General features: G+C 38.6%; 1 protein-coding gene across 1 annotated transcript in view; it reads left to right on the forward strand.

Moving 5' to 3' along the window:
- The window catches only part of xrn2 (5'-3' exoribonuclease 2), an 89290-nt gene that overhangs the window by 54172 nt on the left and 15554 nt on the right, over positions 1 to 19564 (forward strand). The window contains exons 21-27 of the mRNA XM_072581422.1: positions 3224 to 3307; positions 5606 to 5700; positions 5784 to 5863; positions 6452 to 6508; positions 6629 to 6697; positions 8399 to 8530; positions 10197 to 10333. Of these exons, the coding sequence (XP_072437523.1) occupies positions 3224 to 3307; positions 5606 to 5700; positions 5784 to 5863; positions 6452 to 6508; positions 6629 to 6697; positions 8399 to 8530; positions 10197 to 10333 (654 nt within the window). The remainder of the gene's footprint in view (positions 1 to 3223; positions 3308 to 5605; positions 5701 to 5783; positions 5864 to 6451; positions 6509 to 6628; positions 6698 to 8398; positions 8531 to 10196; positions 10334 to 19564) is intronic.

The raw sequence follows: 19564 nt of genomic DNA on the forward strand, positions 1-19564 counted from the left end.
CAAGCAGCAGTCACCTGATGTCTAGATGCTGTTGTGAAGACTTAGGTTATGCAAGCCCAGCTTGCTGTCAAACAAGGTTTGACTATTAATACCTGAGCTGCATCCATGAGGATATTGCAGTCCAACAGAGTGTCTGTAATTTGTTGCAATATTTGTCGATGTCCTGCTGATAATGGTTGGCAATGAAGTCATGGAGCTTAAACTTGCACTGCTGTCTCTCAACTACAGAGTTTATTCACTACTGCTGCCACTCTACCAAAGTGCTTATTTTTAACCTGTCAGCCCAGGCTGCTGCTATCTATGTTGAACTGGGGCTGTCTGATGCTAGATCTTGAAGGTCCTGACTAGTCTGGGTCCTTTAATGTCAGGTTTTCTGTAGTATCTCCAATTGAAAGCCAGCAGCCTCCGATCAGTGATGTTGCACCCACTGGGATAGCACTGTATGGAGAGGTATACTAGGAAAAGGCACCCACAAGCAAGGATTAAATGATTTTTAGCTTTAATTTATGGGGTATGGGCATTACTGTCTGGGTCACAATTTATTGCCCTTGAAGGTGATGAGGAGCTTTCTTCTTTAACTGCTGCAGTCCATTTGGTATAGTAAATCCACAATGTTGTTGGAGAGGAAGTTAGAGGATTTTGACCCATGACTCTGAAGGAATGACAGTATATTTCCAGTCAGGGTTGAGAGTGACATGGAAAGGTGTTGCAATTCATGGTGTTCCCATGTATGTGCAACCCTTCTAGATGATCGCAGTCATGGGTATCAAAGGTACTGTCTAAAGGAGCCTTGATAAATTTCTACAGTATATTGTTTCGATAATACATATACTGGTGCTACTGAGCATTAGTCATCTTCAGACTGAATGTGGATGGAGTGCTAATCAAATGGGTAGCTTTATCATGGATGGTGTAAAGCTTCTTGTAAAGCTGCACTCATCCAGCCAGGTGGAGAGTATTCTATCGCACTCCCAACTTGTACCTTGTAGGTGGTAGACAACCTCGGTTGGGGGAAAGGGGGGAAGAAGGAATATGATGTCAGCGAGAAATGTTGAGAGAATCATTGATTGTTGTTTGGCTCTTGTGTGGTACAAATGTTATTTGCTACTTGTCAGCCAAACCTTGTGCATTGTCCTTGTCTTGCTGCATTTGGATATGGGTTGCTTCAGTTTCTGAGAAGTCACAAACGATGCTAATCTGTGTACAATTACTCGCAAGCATCATCCTCATTTCTGACCTTAATGGGAAGACCCTTGGTGTGAAGCAGGTGAAGATTGTTGTCCCTCAGCCACTATCCTAAGGAATAAATGTCTTGGACCTGAGGTGGTTGACCATCAACAACCATCATCTTCTGTGTAAGTTATGACTCTAACAACAGTGTCTCCCCCCGCCACCCTGTTTTCATTGATTCTGAAATGAAAGAAAGAACTGCAGATGTTGAAGATTTGAAGCAAACACAGGAATGGCTGGAAAAACTACAGCAGGCCTGGCTGTATCTGTGAAGAGAGAGCAGCTTTGACACTTCGAGTCCAGTGACCCTTCTTCAGACAGCCAGCAGACATCACTCGTGCCTGTGCATGTGTGGGTCTATTTCGGCATTCTTAATCATCCCACTTATGCTGTGCAGTAGTGTTATGACCTGTCATCATGGAATGTATCTTTACTCGAGGCAGAGTTCCTTTTGTTTTTGAGGTGTTTTAAATGCAGTTGTGCAGACATCATGACTGCTGCAGGAATGCCTGAATGAGGGACTCTGTTTTAATAACTCTTGAGCTGAATATTCCAACAGCGCTCAGGGCTGACATAGCAAAGCTATATGCATGTAATAAAAGGCATCCTGACCATTGGGAACCCTTCAGTCTGATCAAATTGCATCCTCACTCCTGGCCTCTCATTCGTAAGAGAGAATGGAATGTCGCAACTTTCCCTGGAATATTAGATTAGGTTCCTTACAGTGTGGAAACAGGCCCTTCGGCCCAACCAGTCCACACTGGCCCTCCGAAGAGTAACCCACTCAGACCCATTTCCCTCTGACTAATGCACCTAACACTATTGACAATTTATCGTAGTCAATTCACCTGGTCTGCACATCTTTGGACTGTGGGAGGAAACCAGAGCACCCGGAGGAAACCCACGCAGGCACAGGGAGAATGTGCAAACTCTACACAGTCGCCCAAGGCTGGAATTGAACCTGGGACCCTGGTGCTGTTAGGCAGCGGTGCTAACCACTGAGCCACTGTACTGCCCCTGAATAGAGTGTAAATAACTAAGTTTATGCAAGAATGAATAGCTTAAAGATCTGTGTTGCATCTCTCATGACCTATAACCAAAAATGGGCACCAGATACATAATAGTTCATAGATAAAGTCACCTACATAGCCACTGGCAGTGTGATTTTTTAATTTCACTGCCCAGAAGTTCTAACGGGAAGGTTTAAATGAGAACCTCCTTAGTGAAACGGAGATGGATTGTTTTTCACTGTGGCACTGTTCAAGGAGTCACTCCCAAAATATCCAGGATGGATACTACTACATCTGTGAAAACTTGCTCCCTCTGTTGCAGCAGATCGGCCTCCACTTTGCTCATTCTCCTCATCAATACTGTCGGTTAAAGGAAATGCAAAATACAGAGCCATGTCTAGAAACAGGTGTCATATGCATAATCCTTGATGTCAAAGCATCCCTCAGCGCATGTTGGAGTAACATGTAAATTTTATCTTTACTCTTGGAAACCAGTAAATCATCCAAACCCCACCCACACACACTCACTGGTCCGCACACGCTCACGCACACATTCTGTAGAAAATGATCGGAAACTAAATCAACTCTACATGGACGGGTTGGACCGAAGATCTGTTACTGTGCAGTATATCTCTATGATTCCATCACTAAATGATCCCCTTAAAAGCTATTTTCAGTTGTTAATCATGTTGCTGAGCAGTATCTGGAGAATTGAACTCCAACATTACAATGTTGATATTAAATCAGTACTCTATACTAGTGTCACCATCAACTTATTCTGCATACTTCAGGTAGATGTTCCTCTGGGTGTGCAAGTAATATACACTAAAAGCCCTGTGCTAAGAGAATTTGACAGTACTTATATCCAGCTTGGATGACCATTATTTATAGAATTAAGATGTTAACTGGAAATGCAATGATTGTGAGAGTTCGTATCTGGCTTAGTTTTTTCTACCATTGATTTATTGTTCATCTGCCAATAGGTGTTGCACTTCTACCATTTGTTGATGAACGACGGCTTAGAGCAGCTCTGGAAGCAGTTTACCCTGATCTCACTCCTGATGAAAGTAAGATTTATGATAACTGCATTGGGTTTGCTGGGTTGTTTTTGAGGTTTGCGTGTTTTGTTTGTGTTAATATGCTTCAAAAAGTCAATAATGGATTGATGTTATTGATTCAGTATAACTGCTCTGCCCTTGATTTATTAAGTATATGCTAACTTTGTTGTTTGGCAGCATAGTACTTGCACTTTTTGTCAAAAGACCCATTTTGTCAAAGTTTTTCATCCTGCGCTAATCAGGACAATTTGCAGCAAAAACTAATGTAAAGGGTAAGTAAAACTTACGCATGCGTGCACAGACACAAACTTGTGCATGCACATAAATGCAATTACTGGAAAAACTCAATAGGTCTGGTAGTTATGGAAGAAAGCAGCATTATCATTTTGCATCCAATGACCCTGAAGGCTTCTAAAAAAGGGTCACTGGACCCGAAATGTTAATTCTGTTTTCCACGTATGCTGTCAGACACGCTGAGTTTTTGCAGCAGTACGTGTTTTTGTTTCTGATTTCCAGCATTTGCAGTTCTTTGGATTTTTGTATAATTTTTAGTGTTTAAGAGGAGGGTGCTGAATGGTTACTGAGTGAACTCTGGTAGGTGCATTACCATGGAGCATATGCCAGTTAGATGATGACTGACAGTTAACTGCCAAATTTGGTAAAATTTTAAACCAGGCAGATTGATTCTGATTGGTCAATGTATTGCCCTAAGAAGTGAATCAGAGAATGACTGATGTCTGTTTTCACTATGTTAGTAAAGTATTGCAAAGAAGAGTCCAGACTATTAATAACTGTAACTTCTAGTACACACATGTGCCACTGACTGACTAACAATCCTAAATTGGTTGTCAGCCAATTCTCCATGTGCATAGGATTATTTAGTAAATGTTGTCTAGTCGTTGAATCACATCAACTGATGGCACTATTAATAGAATGAACTGGTTGGGTGTGGCAAACAGAACAGCTAAAGGGATATACATGGTTTGATACAATCCTCTAGATATTGCTACATATGACCAACATAATCTGGCATCACACCAGCACTAAAATTCATATACCTCAGTAATCTTCTGTGTGATGGGTAGATGTCCTTTTGGCGTGATAGGAGCATTCTGTTCAGGGTGCATTTAGCAGTGCATAACACCTACCTTTACCCATTGCTCAAACCATTGAGATTTTACCCTTCCAGGTTAACCTAAGACAGAGTGGGTACTTCTCAGGACCTAATGTGATGGCCATGGATCTATTTGAGTTTGTGTGATAATCAGTGAGAAATTATGGCTCGCCATTATCCCACAGTTTGGTTGTGATGTGGTCTGTTTCAGCATCCAGCTTGTTCAGGTCCTGTTTGCTCATCTGGTCAATCTTCTAGCAACTGCAAATGTGCACTAACCAGTGAAGGTCACACTAGTCAGCTAGTGTCAACAGGTTGTCAAACAGTCGATGTGGTTGAGTGAATGGACAAAATTTGCTAAATAACCCTGAATACATGAAGAATTGCATTGACAATCAATTTGGGATTGTCAGTTGAGCCCAAAGTGTGGCATGAAGATTCAGGGTCGTGTTCTTTTCAAGGGGAAAAAATATGTACACGCTCTGTCTGTTTCAGCTTAAAATAGGTGACGACCACTTTATGATTGATTTTTCCAAGCAATGCATTGACCAAATGGTCAGCTGAGAGAAAGTGAGGACTGCCGATGCTGGAGGTCAGTGTAAGAGTGTGGTGCTGGAAAAGCACAGTCAGTCAGGCAGCATCTGCTCTTCAGGAATTTCTGATGAAGAGCTTATGCTCGAAATGTTGTTTCTCCTGCTCCTGTGATGCTGCCTGACTGGCTGTGCTTTTCCAGCATCCCACACTCAGCTTGCCTGTTTTAAAATTTAAGCAAAGCTTGACAACTAACTCTGTCATTGTGTAACTGATGCATTTTCCATGGCAATGCTAATCAGAGTCCACTTGTTAATAAATATTATTCTCATACTACATAAATGTTGTTTTCCATTTAGATTTATGTTTCTTGCATAATGTCCTGATGAGTGCAAGATGAAAAGTTTGGACAAAATGTATTATTTTCAGCATTACTTCAGTTGAATACTGCTTTGTGTAAGGTATTGTGTAAGATAATATTTCAAAAAAACATCTGTAGGGTTTATGGAAATAATAGTGATGATTTTAAGCCTTTTTACTTATGGATCTCTGCTCCAGTTACAATATTCATAAATAAACATAACACCGTATGATTGAATACTGAACAAGAGGTGCTAGAAGTAGTTGAAGCAAACTGAACTTTTGATAATCTTTGATTTTAGTTCGACGAAATAGTCTTGGAAGTGATGTGCTATTTGTTGGAAAACACCACAAGTTGTTTGACTTCATTGTTGAGTTGCAAAATAGTGGTGCTCAGGTGGGTAATTTGTATAATTTTGTTGTTTCTCACTCTTTTTTTTTAAAATAAGTGTCCTTACTAAATTAAACCTGTGATTACAGGATATAGAGATGTCTCCTGAGCTTTGCCATGGTATTAAAGGCCTCCTAACGTTAAAGGATGATGTAATAAAGCCAGGAAGGTAAGTATTCATTTTGGTTTAAATTGTAGGGATTGCTTAGGAATATAAAGATATATCAACACATTGCTAACTGTGTAATCCATTATAGTTGCCTGTTGAGACAATTGTGGAGGAGAATTATGTCTTCAAAATGTTTAAGGTTCAATTAATACATTTAAGGCTAATTTATTATAAAACAAAGAGTAGACTTGAAGATTTTTTAAAAAAGGAAATGCTTTTCAGTTTTAAAGACCACCCTGATTAGTTTAGTGCTTGAATTTGAACTAGAAAATTGTCATTCAGAATTAATAGTTGCTTGAACAAGCTAGTTTGTATTCTTGGATGTGTGTGTGCATAATGCTGTACTTAGGAAGAAAAAGCATTTTTGAAGGTAGAGATGGCATGGTTAGGTGAAAGGATGTATTTACTTGTGCACATAAGTTCTGGTGAATTGGGAAGGTCACTGGCTCATTGCTCCAGTTTTTACTAAATATGACTGTGAAGAGAAGAAATTAAGTTTATGAAGATAAACCAACATGGAAAGTCACATCTTTGGTAAATTTGTATATGCTTGCCTGAATTTATATATGCATATATGTTTACTTTTAGAACAGTGGAATCCCCTGTACCAGCGTTGCAAGACATTACCGAGAATAATGTATGCAGGTGAGTGGAACTTCTGTTCACTTTGCTTACACCTGTTTTTATTGCTGCGATTATTCTGTTCCATTTTGATGTTGATAAAAGAAATCTGCTTTATGTACACCTTCCCTTCCCTCCCTACAGTATATTATTCAAAGATCCTCAATTTGAAGATGGCTACACATTCAAAGCTGCTTTATTACCTGGAGCAGTGTAAGTAATATTTCTCAAAACAAAGTTTCTTGGAATTTAAACTTTGTTTAAAAGTTTAGCGTTTAAGGTAGAAGCTTTGAGTAATGAAAACAATCTGGTCACCAGTTGTTTTTATGCATTGAGAAACCTGTTAACAGATCAGCAGTGCATGCATGCTTGTGAGAAACCAAAGAATCATTCAGACAATGAAAATTTGTGTTATTTCTCTTGTCTAAATTGAGTTAGACAATTTGGTTTCTCATGGTGACTTGCTTAGAGAAGAGAAATAAGGTTTTTTTGTTCAGTGTCCACCTATACTTGCTGAAAGCATAGTTCTTTGAAGAGCATCATACGTGGGGCACCTGTAAATGCCTCAGTTCTCACAACTGCATACCATACGGTACTGTCTAGGCTGAGTTGAGAAAGGGTTCTGCTGCTTGCATAACAATATTCCAGTAATAGCTACTAAAGGGAATGTAAAGTAGGTCAGTGGAAGTTGATATGTGGGATTCATCTACAGGTTGGATGCTTGAAATGTTGCTTTCTTTCATTTAACAACCATATTTCTGGTTGTTGTTAGTGATCTATTAACAAAATTCACAGAATGTGCAAAGAGCAATTGAGAAACAGTTGGAACAGAAAAGGGAACATGAGGAAAGACGATTGGATTAAATAGAGATTCTGAGAATCCTATCTCAAAAGAGAATGCAGCTGGTTTTGCTATAACGCAGTAGTTCCATTCTCGTGCAATCTCATGTTCTAAGAAAATCGCATAATAGTAGCAACATTTAAACTGGAATTGTATTATAATGAATACATGCTTTAAAAGTTTGCGCTTTAGAAACCATGCCCCAATTTGTCAATCCCATCATAGCAAATTCCCATGAACGAAACCTACGTAGCAGAATGACCTTTAGTTAAGTTAATGGTGGGACTGATACAGGAATTATTCTATAGGTGGAGGGCATTACTCACATACATGTACTTTGCAGCTGATTTTAAACTTTACAGATCTTTGGTTGGTGTTTTCTATACTATTTTGGTAAACTGACATTAGGTGGCATGAGTACAGCGGAGGTGCCCGGGATGTGGTGCATTTGTGATGTGAAGAGGAAAACACTGGAAGTTGAGAGTTTCGATACAGAATCTCAAAGTTATGAGAGATTTCATTATAACAAGTAGGAAGTCATGTATTCCCTTGCAAAGTGGGTTGATAACCACAGGTCACATTCAGTATAATTGGCAATGCTACTGTCGGGAAATGAGAAAATTCTTTATACAAATTAGGTTCTGGAATGTACTGCTTGAAAGGCTAGTGGAGTTAGATTTCATAAGAACTTTTTAAGAGATAATTGGTATGTACTTGTAGAGAATTGGTTTGTAAGTTTATGGGGAGAAATCTGGAGTGTGAAACTAAATTTGGAAAGCAAAAGCAGGATAGGGCCCAATCTGAGCTATACTGAGTTTGTACAATAATTGTTGAATGTTTGGAATAAAAATAGGAAGTGCTGAAGAAACTCAGCAGATCTAGCATGATCTCTAAAGAGAAACAGTTAACCGTTTCAAGCCTAGTGATGCTTTGTCAGAATGGACTCGACTTGAAACATTACCTTTTGTCTCTGATCTTGCAGATGCTGCCAGACTTTGTCTTTATTTCAGATCTCCTGCATCTGCAGTTATTTGATGTATGTTAAGTTATTTGGTTTTACTTTTCTCTTTCAGAAAACCATCTAAAGTGTTGAAACCAGCTGATTGGGAACAATCTAACCAAAAGCAGCCTTGGAAGCCTCGACTTGGCTTTAACCCAAATCGGCCTCAAGTACACTTGGACCAAGCAGCATTTAGAACACTGGGGTGAGTGATGTTCCAAGCCGGCAAATGTAAGAGTTCAGTGGAATAATTTGACCAGCAGGATCATTTTAGCATCTGTCATGTTATCCCTGCAGCTTTGACGTTTCTTCCTTATTTTGTTAGGGTACAGACTTAAAGCAGGAATCATGTCAGACAATGCTGGTTTAGCATACAGTAACGAGTACTGTGACCGCTGCATCCTGCCTGCAACCGCCCCCGCCCCCCAAAAACCCTGGTCACATTCATGCATGCATGCACCCCAGCTTAGTATTTGATCTAACTCCACAATTAAACTGTCTCTTTTTTAAGAACATTTATTCTCTGGAGAGTGAAGTGGCAGTCAAGATTATTCACATGGTGACCTATTTCAATAACTGTCAGTGAGTCAGGCGCCATCACTGCAGCCTTTATGCCATATAAAATAAAGTTTTCCACAGTCAAACTTGTTGCAAAGTTTGATCTGATTAACTGAATTGTTGGTTGAAAATAATGTGTTCAATATGTTTGCTGTTGTAATAATTTTGGGCACAGGGACCTTGGTATTTGATTTTTCAACCATAGGTCAAACAGAAGTTGGAAAGTGAGTTGGAGCGTTTGCAAAATGGAACTTCTAAAAACTCAAGTAGCATAAATTTTCTCCATCATTAGTAGAAATCAGCTTTTCCTTTGATTCATTGCGAGATTGGCCAGGGGAGCAGAAATATAAATCCTTTTATTGTCAACCAGGTATGTAATGGTAATGATACAGATTTTAGTTGATTTGAAGCAGCTCACAAGCACCTGGACCTGTTTGGTTTGTAAGCCTTTTTCTACATGCAAATTGAAGGCTCCTGTGCAATTTTAACATTTTGTGATGCAAAAACTATGTGCCACTCCCTATGTGGGGACAGCAAGACTGAAATGTCACATAGTGTCACATTACATAGTATTTGTAGAACAGAAACAGACCACATAGCCCAGTGGATTAGTGCCAGTGTTTGTGTTCTACATTAACCTCTTCCTACCCTTCTGGCATGTTGACAGATTCTTTTGGATTTTTGTCCCTTGTGTTTATCTAGCTTCTGTTGAAATGCATAGAGACTATTCATCTCAACTACTCTTTATCCTACTCTCTGGCTAGCGCAGTGTCTTCTGATTTCTGTTTTGGGTTTATTTGTGTTTGGCTTATAAATATACAGTCTAGTTCCCTTGGATGTATTAGTGGCTACCTTACATTTATGATCCTATTTCTACACTGCCCTGCACTTGGAAATATCTTCACTGGTGTGTCCTCATAATTTTATTGACCACCAGGTTCCCCCGCACTGGATCTGGGCAAAATAGCTTGGAATTTTCAATCCTTCCTAATGGGCTCAAACACTCAGTTCAGTTCTCAGTGGTAAATCAATAAAGACATGGCTGTCATTATGAAGTTTTTCTGTGGAAAAATTAACTACTGTTTTGGATATTGAACTTTGATACGCAGGTGTTAATATTTTGTTTTGGGAGCGATGTTTCACATCTTTCAAAGCTGCAGAATATGAATCATTGTAAAAGCTATTGGCTTCAATTCCAACACCCATAGCAAACTGCATTTTAATATTTGTTAAATTGTTTTAGCATAAAAAGAATAACCTAGTTTGTATTATATGCACAAGTTGTACATATTGTTTCTTTAATTTTGTTTTAGCCATGTTATGTCAAAAGATCGCTCTCAAGGAGGAAGTGGTGTTTACAGTTACACCCCTCCGCCTCTTTATCAACAAGCGAAAAATTCTCGGCCCCCATTGATGAGAGCACCACCATCTCTTACTGTCCCATTGCCAAGTAAGTTATTTGACAAACCTGTGATTTACAGATTAAGTAGTAAGCAATACATAAAGTAAGGACTAAACTTGACGGACTTAGGATTCTGTTTTTCATAGGAAAAATAAAACTTGTGTGAAAAATTAAGCACTCTTAGCAGTGACAGTAAACTTGTGGCCTGTTGACATTTTAGTCAATGGCCGTTTGGAAAATAACTTGCAAAAACTGGTAAACCTATTAAACTTCCCTTTCTGACTTTCATACAGCTGTCTTCATAAATGTTTCTCCTCAACAAACCCACGCTGTCCTTGCAAGTCTATACCCAATCTTTTTTTTTCTCTCCTTCAACTACTTGTGCATGTTGATGGTTTACAAGAACATGTATTTTTCCTGCAACTCGGATGTTTGGATCTCTAGAGAGAGTCCACTTCTGCAATAGCATCGAAGTTGTCCTAACCAAAGGCACAAATAATATTCTCTCAAATGGTGATTGTGTTGTACATATTCCTCCTCGGTGGCTTAGCTATGCTACAGGTTTTGACAGAGTCAAGTATAATTTCCTTTCTCTCATCAATCTTCGTGGGACTGCTCTTACTTTGACTCTCAGCTGTCAAATCCTAGATACAATATGAGAGCAGAGGCTCCTGTTGTTAACCTGATGTACAAATTCTAGAATCTTTTGCAGTTTTTTTTTACTGTGACAGACCGCTGCATCTGAACACATGACATTAGCTTTCACTTGTATGTTTGTGATGTCAAGCTGTTCTTTTGCATAAAATCTCAGCCATTCCACTCTTACTATATTGTCAGATTTTGTCCAGCATACAGTCTTTGAACTCTGATAAAATTTAGCCAAGCTTTCAGAAGAACAAACTATTGCATCCTACGTCAAATTCTGTACCTTTTCCTTGAATTTCATCCTCAGTGGATACTGTCTTAGTTCAAATTACTGTTCGCTACTTTCACATCACGGGACATCATTGCAGTTCTGGAAATCCTTTCCTATCCCTGCTCTACATTCATGATTTTTCTCAAAACCCAGCTCTTTAACCAAAGTCAGTTTTTCAGTTTGGCGCCCATTTTCATCCTATCAGATCACTTAAGCAATTTTAGGAGAAGTTCTATGTTAATGGCATGATGCAAGTATAAATTGTAATAGTGAGATTTGCATTTTCTGTTTGCCCTATCTCTGCTACCACCTCCAGCCCTACAACCTTCCGAGATCTTTATGTTCCATCAATTGTGGTCTCTTGCACATCCCCAGTTTTGATTTGCCACTGATGCTGGTGTCTTCAGCTACCTGGCTCTGAGTTCTGGAGAACTTTGCTGTAAGTCACTCCACCTTTCTCTCCTTTTTAAGACATTCCTTGAAACAAGCTTTTGATCATGTATCCTAACTTCTGCTTAAGTAACTGTTGAGATTTATTTAAAGCATTTTTGAGGCAATTTGGTGGGCTAATTGTGCTGTATCAGGGCAAGTTGTTGAGCATGGATGACACTTTGGTTTACCAATTTCCTGCTTATTGATAGGGAAGTTAATTTTAGTCTAATCTGATTCCTTGCACACAGTCCAGTTGTTTTATCTGTGAGACTCTTGACCTCTTCTCAACCTAATTGTACACCGGAAGTTGATGGGAATTGTTGCAAAATAGAGCTGTTTGTTCATCTATCAACCTTGTTTTAAAAATATTAACGGCATTTATGTGGCAACCTTCATGTGAAGTTAAATGTTGGAGCATCTTTCAGTCAACTTGGAGGAGTGCTTAAAAATGAAAAGGCTGGGGACTTTAAACTTTGAGACTTTTAAATGCAACTAATCTCACCTTCCTATACTTTATCTGGTCTTTCTTGAAGAGCTTCAGCTTGACTGCTGATCCAATCCTTGAACTGTAATACTCAAGCAGGTCCTTGAGTTGTGTAGATTTCTATGCCTCTGTACCTGCATGTAAAGGTTGGTGTTTCTCACTGCTGCTATTTGGCCCCCAAGAAAGATGTGTGATTGTTAGCCATCCTGGTAATATGGAGATCTTCACCTGGCTACCTTATAGTTAAAAAGATGCTGCAATATCCTGAGCAACCAAAGCAATGTTCTGTTCTCCTGGCACTTTGAGTTTTTTTGACACGATGTGATAAAAGTCATGTGATGGAAAAGGGTCTGTGGAAAATTATTCTTCTGCCTTGCTTTCCTGACCAATTTTCCAAATTGACTGGGATTCACTGTCCATAATGTTTTTTGACTTTTGTACCTCCCAGTATCTTTCTCTGTTTGGAATTGCTACACACACAAAGAATTAAGTGCAGACAGTCTAAAGGACATAGGTACTGATAAAAGAAGAAAGGAGAAGTGTGTCTTTAAAAGGACTTGCTTATACTCAAGTAAGGTTGAGACATAGAGGCGCTCTTGAATTATTCAGCAAACCCCTGTCCTCACCATTAGGCCATCACTGTTGCTATACAGATGCTATCTTTGCCATTTTTGTTTTCTTGTACTGCATTGTGTGTTCATGAGAGACATAGTATGTGCACACAGCTGTAACGTAAAGCCTTGGATACAAAACATAAAGGCTTTATGCACTTTAAGTTTGATCTTTTACCTTTTGTTTACTAATTTGTAGCCACATTTTCTCTTTTGTAATGGAATGTTTTTTTAAAATTCTAGCTGTAGTTGCAAATGCTAGAAATCTGAAGGTTGTTGACCCTGAATGTTCACTTGCCTTTATGGTTTCAGATGCTGATTCACCTGCGTACTTCAGGCATTTTATTTTCTTTTTGTTACAGCTCTTTAGTTTTCTGCCTCCTGGCTGGAGCTGGAACCCACATTAAATTACTACACAGTATTTTACAATGCTGGAACAAATCATTCTGCTATTGTTTATGTTCCACTAGTTTCCTGTCTCTGTACCTCATCTTGCATTATCACCATTTCCTCCTTTTCCTTCTCCTTCATGTCTTCCCACTTGAATGCACTAGTTTTGCCATTGCATGTGGTAGTGAGTTTCATATTTTCAGCACAACTTAACATTGAACACTGAAAATCTGGCCTAGTTTTCAGTCAATCGAAGTTTGAAAGTTTAAAACAACGGATCACTGTTGTCATGTGCTAGGAAGTCAAAACATGTAAGTATGCTGCTCAGTGAATTATTTGCATAGTCACGCAGCAGCAAGTTATGACAAATTGATGCCTTAAATTTATTTATGTATTTAGAATATGTAATTCATGAATAGCCCTCATTCCGTGTTTGTGTCAAGCAGCTTTTCCGTATATATTTCTTAGCACAATTGGCTGAAACTGCTGCATTTAAATGTCTAGCTATAGTATACTTTGTGTGAAGATTTTTAGCATGTTATTTCTTGATGGCTTTGGTGCTATATTGAAGAGTGAACCTGGAAGACACATACCACTTTGAGACGAGAATTATATGACTTTGCAGTGGTCTTTGTAATGACAGTCCTGTTTGGCAGTATGAAATAGGTGGATTGATTTTTGAATAGAAAGAAATGTTGGAAGTCTGAACTTGATAGCTACAAAAAGACGAGAGTTTCAGACCTATCTATTTTCAAGAACATTAAAAGCTGCACGGTAAACTTAACATATGTTGTATTTGTGCATAGCACGTTGTGATTTAGGTAAAACAGCATTAAAATACTTCAACATTTGTTAGTCGCAGCCCTGAATAGTTTTATTTATTTCAGAATTTGAGGAATGTTAAATAACAAATACAAATCCATGTGCTGCAGTTTCTGTGGTGGTCATTGAGGAGGACTTTTTTTTTATGTTTGCTGCATTGTAAAGATTATAACTATCTGGTCACGTGGTCTTGCCATTGTCTTTCCCAGTTATCATCATTTGTTAAATTTTTTGTTTTATATCATCTTTTGTTAAATTTCTGTTCAGTTACAATAATTTGTTTTTCATGTCACTAGTGGACATTATAATGTGTATACAATATAACCAGTTAATTCCTGTTTTTTCCTACACTCAATTTAAAATTGTTAACACAGTAAAATCATCATAGTTCTTCTATTACCTGCAGCCCCCCCCAAAAAAAAACAATCCATTGACTGCCTTTGGAAAATTGCATAATAAGCTTGTGGTGCTGAGAATTTTATTGGAAGGACAGAACGGTCAATCAGTGTTATTTTCTTTCCCCTTCAACGCTAAAATATATAATGTGGGTGTTTCCATCAGCAATCTTTGATTTTGCTGGGATATTTCAGTCTACATACTGCTGATGAATTGTCTGAGTGCTGATAACTTGTGGGAGTCAAGTGCTGTCTGCAAGCACTCAATGTGAATAGCATATTTGGTTTTTGCCATCCAAAATTGAATCTGATTTATGACATGCTTTCATTTCAATGTAAGCTTGCCAATTAACTACATTTGAAAATTGGTTTTGATTAGTGCAATCAGTAAACACCAAGGCTTTTCCTGATTGTCACACTGATTGTAAGAGTTCTCACTTCAGTTCACAGTGGAAATGTTAACAAACATCTAAACATGTGACCTAATAGCATTGAAAAGTGATGAGCATTTCTTTCTGCAATTTAATGTTCTGTGTATAAAATAAAACGTTTTTTTATCTTGACACTGCTACTAGGTGAATCAGTGAGTTTTCCTGTAATGTACCCGATGTTACGAGAGTTAAATCAGCATTTTCATTTTACGGATTGGTGTCTTGATTTGTATTCCCCTGTCATGTAAAAATGTGGGTAATTATTCCAAGAATTTTCTGAAGTGATTTTCCACAAGCCCAAAACCTAATCAGTCTGTCTTAAGTAATAGAAAAACCTTGAGTTTGAATCCTCATTTAAATGTGCGAAAAGCATGTACAGGAGCAGAATGATTAGCATCATGTTGCAAATTTATGGAAATATTCAGTTTGGAGTTGTGATTTCTATAATGTGTTAAAATTCCACAAACATTCCAAAAGTAAATCTTAATTGGCTGTTTTAAAAACTGAATTTAATACTTAAACATGGAGTTGCTGCAATATTACCTTTCCAGAAAATACGATATTCAAACATTTGAGCCAGGATCAGCTATATTTGTATCTCTTTATTTGCCATTGTGCCAAATAGCACAATGTCAGTAAAGTTACTCGGAAGTCCTTTCTGTATGTTAGGGATTATAATACATTGAAATCTTGGTAATAAAGGTATGTTCTCATGAGCATGAGGTGAACCCATTCCTGGGCAGTGTATATTCAAACTGAATATTGATTAAAGTCCATCTGGAAACATATTCCAATTGTGAGTAACTTTGCCCACAGTGAATCATAGGTTACACTTACACAAGGTCTGGTGGTGGGGTTAGGATGTCAGAATTGCCTCCAAAACTTCATGAATGATAGGGTGCTACCAGGAGAGGGTACTATTTTAACAAGCAATTGTTTTGAGTTCTCAGCATAAGTAAAAACTGGTGTTGTATCATTTTAGGATATAGTCCTGACTACTTCTACTCATACTCATCGTTGGCAATCACCTATGACAACTATTTATCATTTCCGTTATTAATAAAATCTACCCTTTGCACCAGCTATTTTGTGCAGCAATTTGATATAAATACTCTGACTTTGAAGCAAGAGTGAAGTCTTCATGCAGCTTCAGACCATAAGAAATCGGAATAAGAGTAGGCCCTTTTGCCATTCAATGCATCCATTTTGCTGCTCTTTCCCTGTAATCCTTGATTCCCCTACTGATATCTATTTCAGCATTAAGTTTACACAAGGGCTCTGCCCCCACACCCCTCTTGTGGGAAGAAGTTCCAAAAAGAGACAGCCTTCTGAGAGAAGAAATTCCTCCTCGTATCAGTCTTAAATTGGCTGGCACCTTTCAGTCTTAAATTGGCTGACAATGCCCTCCAGTCTTAGACTCCCCCCATTAGGGGGAACATCCTCTCAGCTTTTAGTCAGTCAAGACGCTTAAGAATTGTGTACATTTCAAAGAGATCACCTTTTTTTTCTTCTAAATTCCAGTGAGTCCCAACTTATTTAACCTTCGCTTATAAAGCAGTCTGTATACTGGGGATCATCCTAATGAATTTTCCTGAAATGTCTCTGATGAAAGATCTTTAATACAGGGGTCAGCACTGTTCTCAGTACTCGAGATGAGGTCTCACCATCATTTGTACAGTTGCCGTAAGATTTATTTCCTCTTATACTCCAACCCCCTTGAAATAAAGAGCAACATTCAATTAGCCTTCCTGATTTCCTGCCGTACCTGCTTGCTAGTTTTCAATGTTTCTGGCACAAGTATCTGAAATAGACCCTTCGGTCCAACTCGTCCATGCAGACCCGATATCCTAAATTAATCTAGTCCCATTTGCCAGCATTTGGCCTAAATCCCTTTAAACCCTTCCTACTCATGTACCCATCCAGATACCTTTTAAATGTTGTGGAGGAGCCAGTGTCTAACTGGAGTGGACAAAGTTTAAAAATCACACAACACCAGATTATAGACTAACAGGTTTATTTGGAAGCATGAGCTTTTGGAGTGCCGCTGCTTCCTGATGAAGGAGCTGTGCTCTGAAAGCTAGTGCTTCCAAATAAACCCGTTGGACTATAACCTGATGTTGTGATTTTTAACTTTAAATGTTGTAATTGTACTAGCCTCCACTACTTTCTAGCAGCTCATTCTATATACGCACCACCCCCTGTGTGAAAAAGTTGCCCCTTAGGTCCTTTTTCAATCTTTCCCCTCTCACCCTAAACCTATGCCCTCTGGTTCTGGTCTCCCCCAGTCCAGGGAAGACACCTTGTCTATTTAACCTATTCATGCCCCTCATGATTTTATAAACTTTTATGAGGTCACCCCTCAGCCTCTGATGATCCGATAGTCCTAGTCTATTCAGCCTCTCCCTGTAGCTCAGACTCTCAAATCCTGGTGACATCCTTGTAAATTTCTTCTGAACCTTTTCAAGTTTCACAGCATCCTTTCAATAGGAGGGAGACCAGAATAGCACATATTGTTCCAGAAGTGGCCAAACCAACGTCCTGTCCAGCTGCAAATCCCTTTGAGTTTCAGCATAATGCAGTTTTTGGTAATTTCAATAATAGTGTTTTTTTTCTGTTTTCCCTTCCATTTTATTACATTGCACCCTGTTTCTCAATTTTTTGCCCATACAATTAACCAGCAATATATCTCTGTAAACTGCTTGTATCCCTCTTGCAACTTGCCTTTCAGCCTATTTTTGTGTCCACCTGTTTTATTTTCAGTCAGCTGTTGGTGCTGTAAACAACTGACCTTTTGGAGGTAACAGTCCAAATAACTGATGGGTTTCAATAAGGATAATGCCATTGATGTCATGGGGAGTAGGTTAGAATCTCTCTGGAGAAGGATATTGACTGATACTGTGTGTTTCAAATGTTACTTGAATTTATGGGCCCCCTCAACCCTTACATGAGGGTTGTATCTTTTGCACAGTGATCTTCAATGCAAAACCAAAGAGGCTCAGTGGTTAACACTATTGCTTCACAGTGACATAATGTGGGTTCAATTCCAACCTTGGGCGACTGTCTCTGTGGAATTTGCATATTCACCCTGTGGTCCGGTTGCCTCCCCCAGTCCAAAGATGTGCAGGCTAGGTGGATTAGCTGTGGGAAATGCAGGGTTACAGGAATAAGGTAAGGCAGTGGGTCTGGGTGACTTGCTCTTTGGAGGGCCTGCTTTCATACTGTAGGGATTCTATTATTCTAAAGCTCTAGTCTTCATTTGCGATTGTCTAGCTTGATGGGGGAGTGAACCCAACAACTTTTGAATTCCGAGCATAAATACTGTCAAAGACGAAGACCTTGAAGTTTAATGTTATCTTTTGAGACTGTAATTCCTGAACTTTCGATGATTTAAAATGTGTTGAAAACAATATCTTTAGCAGCATGAAACCATTCAAACTTGTTTACACAAAATTGTCCATTTGCTGTCATTGAAGGTAATTAATGTTGTACTCCCTAGGTTGTTGAGGAAGGGAAGGGGATTAAACCATGCCACTGTTAAAAGCTCACAAACACCTCATCAACTCGTGACTGATCTGTACCCTAACTGCCTGTGGACCTGCTCTTGTATCATTTCCTTTGACGCCTTTAAATGACAGCATTTCAGATTTAACATTGACAATTGATCCAGAATCAATTGTCATTTGTTTGTGAGAATTCCAAACTTCTGTCACCCTTTGTGTTTCCTGATTTCACTTGTGAAAGATCTGGATCTCTGTTTTTAGATTACGCCATCTAAATTTAGATTCCCTAAACAGAAATAATTTATCTCCATCTCCTCAATATGTTTCCCTGAATATTTTGAAAACTTTGATCACATTGTACGTTAACATGCTAAATTTAGGCAACGCCACCTTAGCTTGTGTAATCTCTGTTATAAATTTAATCCGTCACGATTAGATATGATATATCTACTCCATGCATGACCAATTTATCATATTAAAGGTTTGGTATCAAAGATTGCTTGCAATAACGCAGGTGTGGTCTAATCGGAGCTTTATAGAGCTGAAGCATAACTTATTTTCTTTAGGTAAGGTCTACATTTGTTCTCCATCCATACATACTTAGAAGGTAGCTAAGAGTCAGTGATATAGCTGTGGGTCTGACGTCTCATACAGGCCAGACCAGGTAAGGATGGGACATTCCGTTCCCTAAAGAACATTAATGAACCAGTCACTGATTGTTCTCAGTAATGAAATTGGCTTTGTATTCCACAATTTAAATTCCAGCAGCTGTGGTGGTCAGATTTGAACCTGTCTCCAGAGCATTGGCATAGATCTATGTGTTGTTGGTCCAATGACATTTACCACAGCATTCCATTCATTCTGTCGCCTGCATATATCCTGTTCCTCTTGATATAAAGGAAGCATTTCTGTAGTCTTTTTTTTTGTTACTTGGTGTACCCATTCTTGACATTTTAATTTGTGTACCTGAAACCCATGTGTCTCCAAACATTCACTGTTTCTAGCTTTTAATTTTTTGGAAAATATTCTTCCATCCTTTTTTACATCCAAGGTGTAGGTTTTTATATTTGCTGATATTAGCTGCAATTTAACCCATTCACTTTTATTTTTGTAATTTTATGCTTCCCTCTGCATTACTTACACTCTTCCTATCTTTGCAACATTGTCAAATTTGGATAGGTTAATTACTATTTTATCATCTAAGTCATGAATAAATAGTAAGTAGTTGAAGGCAGAGTACAGATTGCCTCTAACTGCATCGATTTTCTTTTATGTAAAAGGTGCCTTGTTGTGCGATG

This window comes from Chiloscyllium punctatum, chromosome 11, assembly GCF_047496795.1.
Source record: "Chiloscyllium punctatum isolate Juve2018m chromosome 11, sChiPun1.3, whole genome shotgun sequence".
Taxonomy (NCBI): domain Eukaryota; kingdom Metazoa; phylum Chordata; class Chondrichthyes; order Orectolobiformes; family Hemiscylliidae; genus Chiloscyllium; species Chiloscyllium punctatum.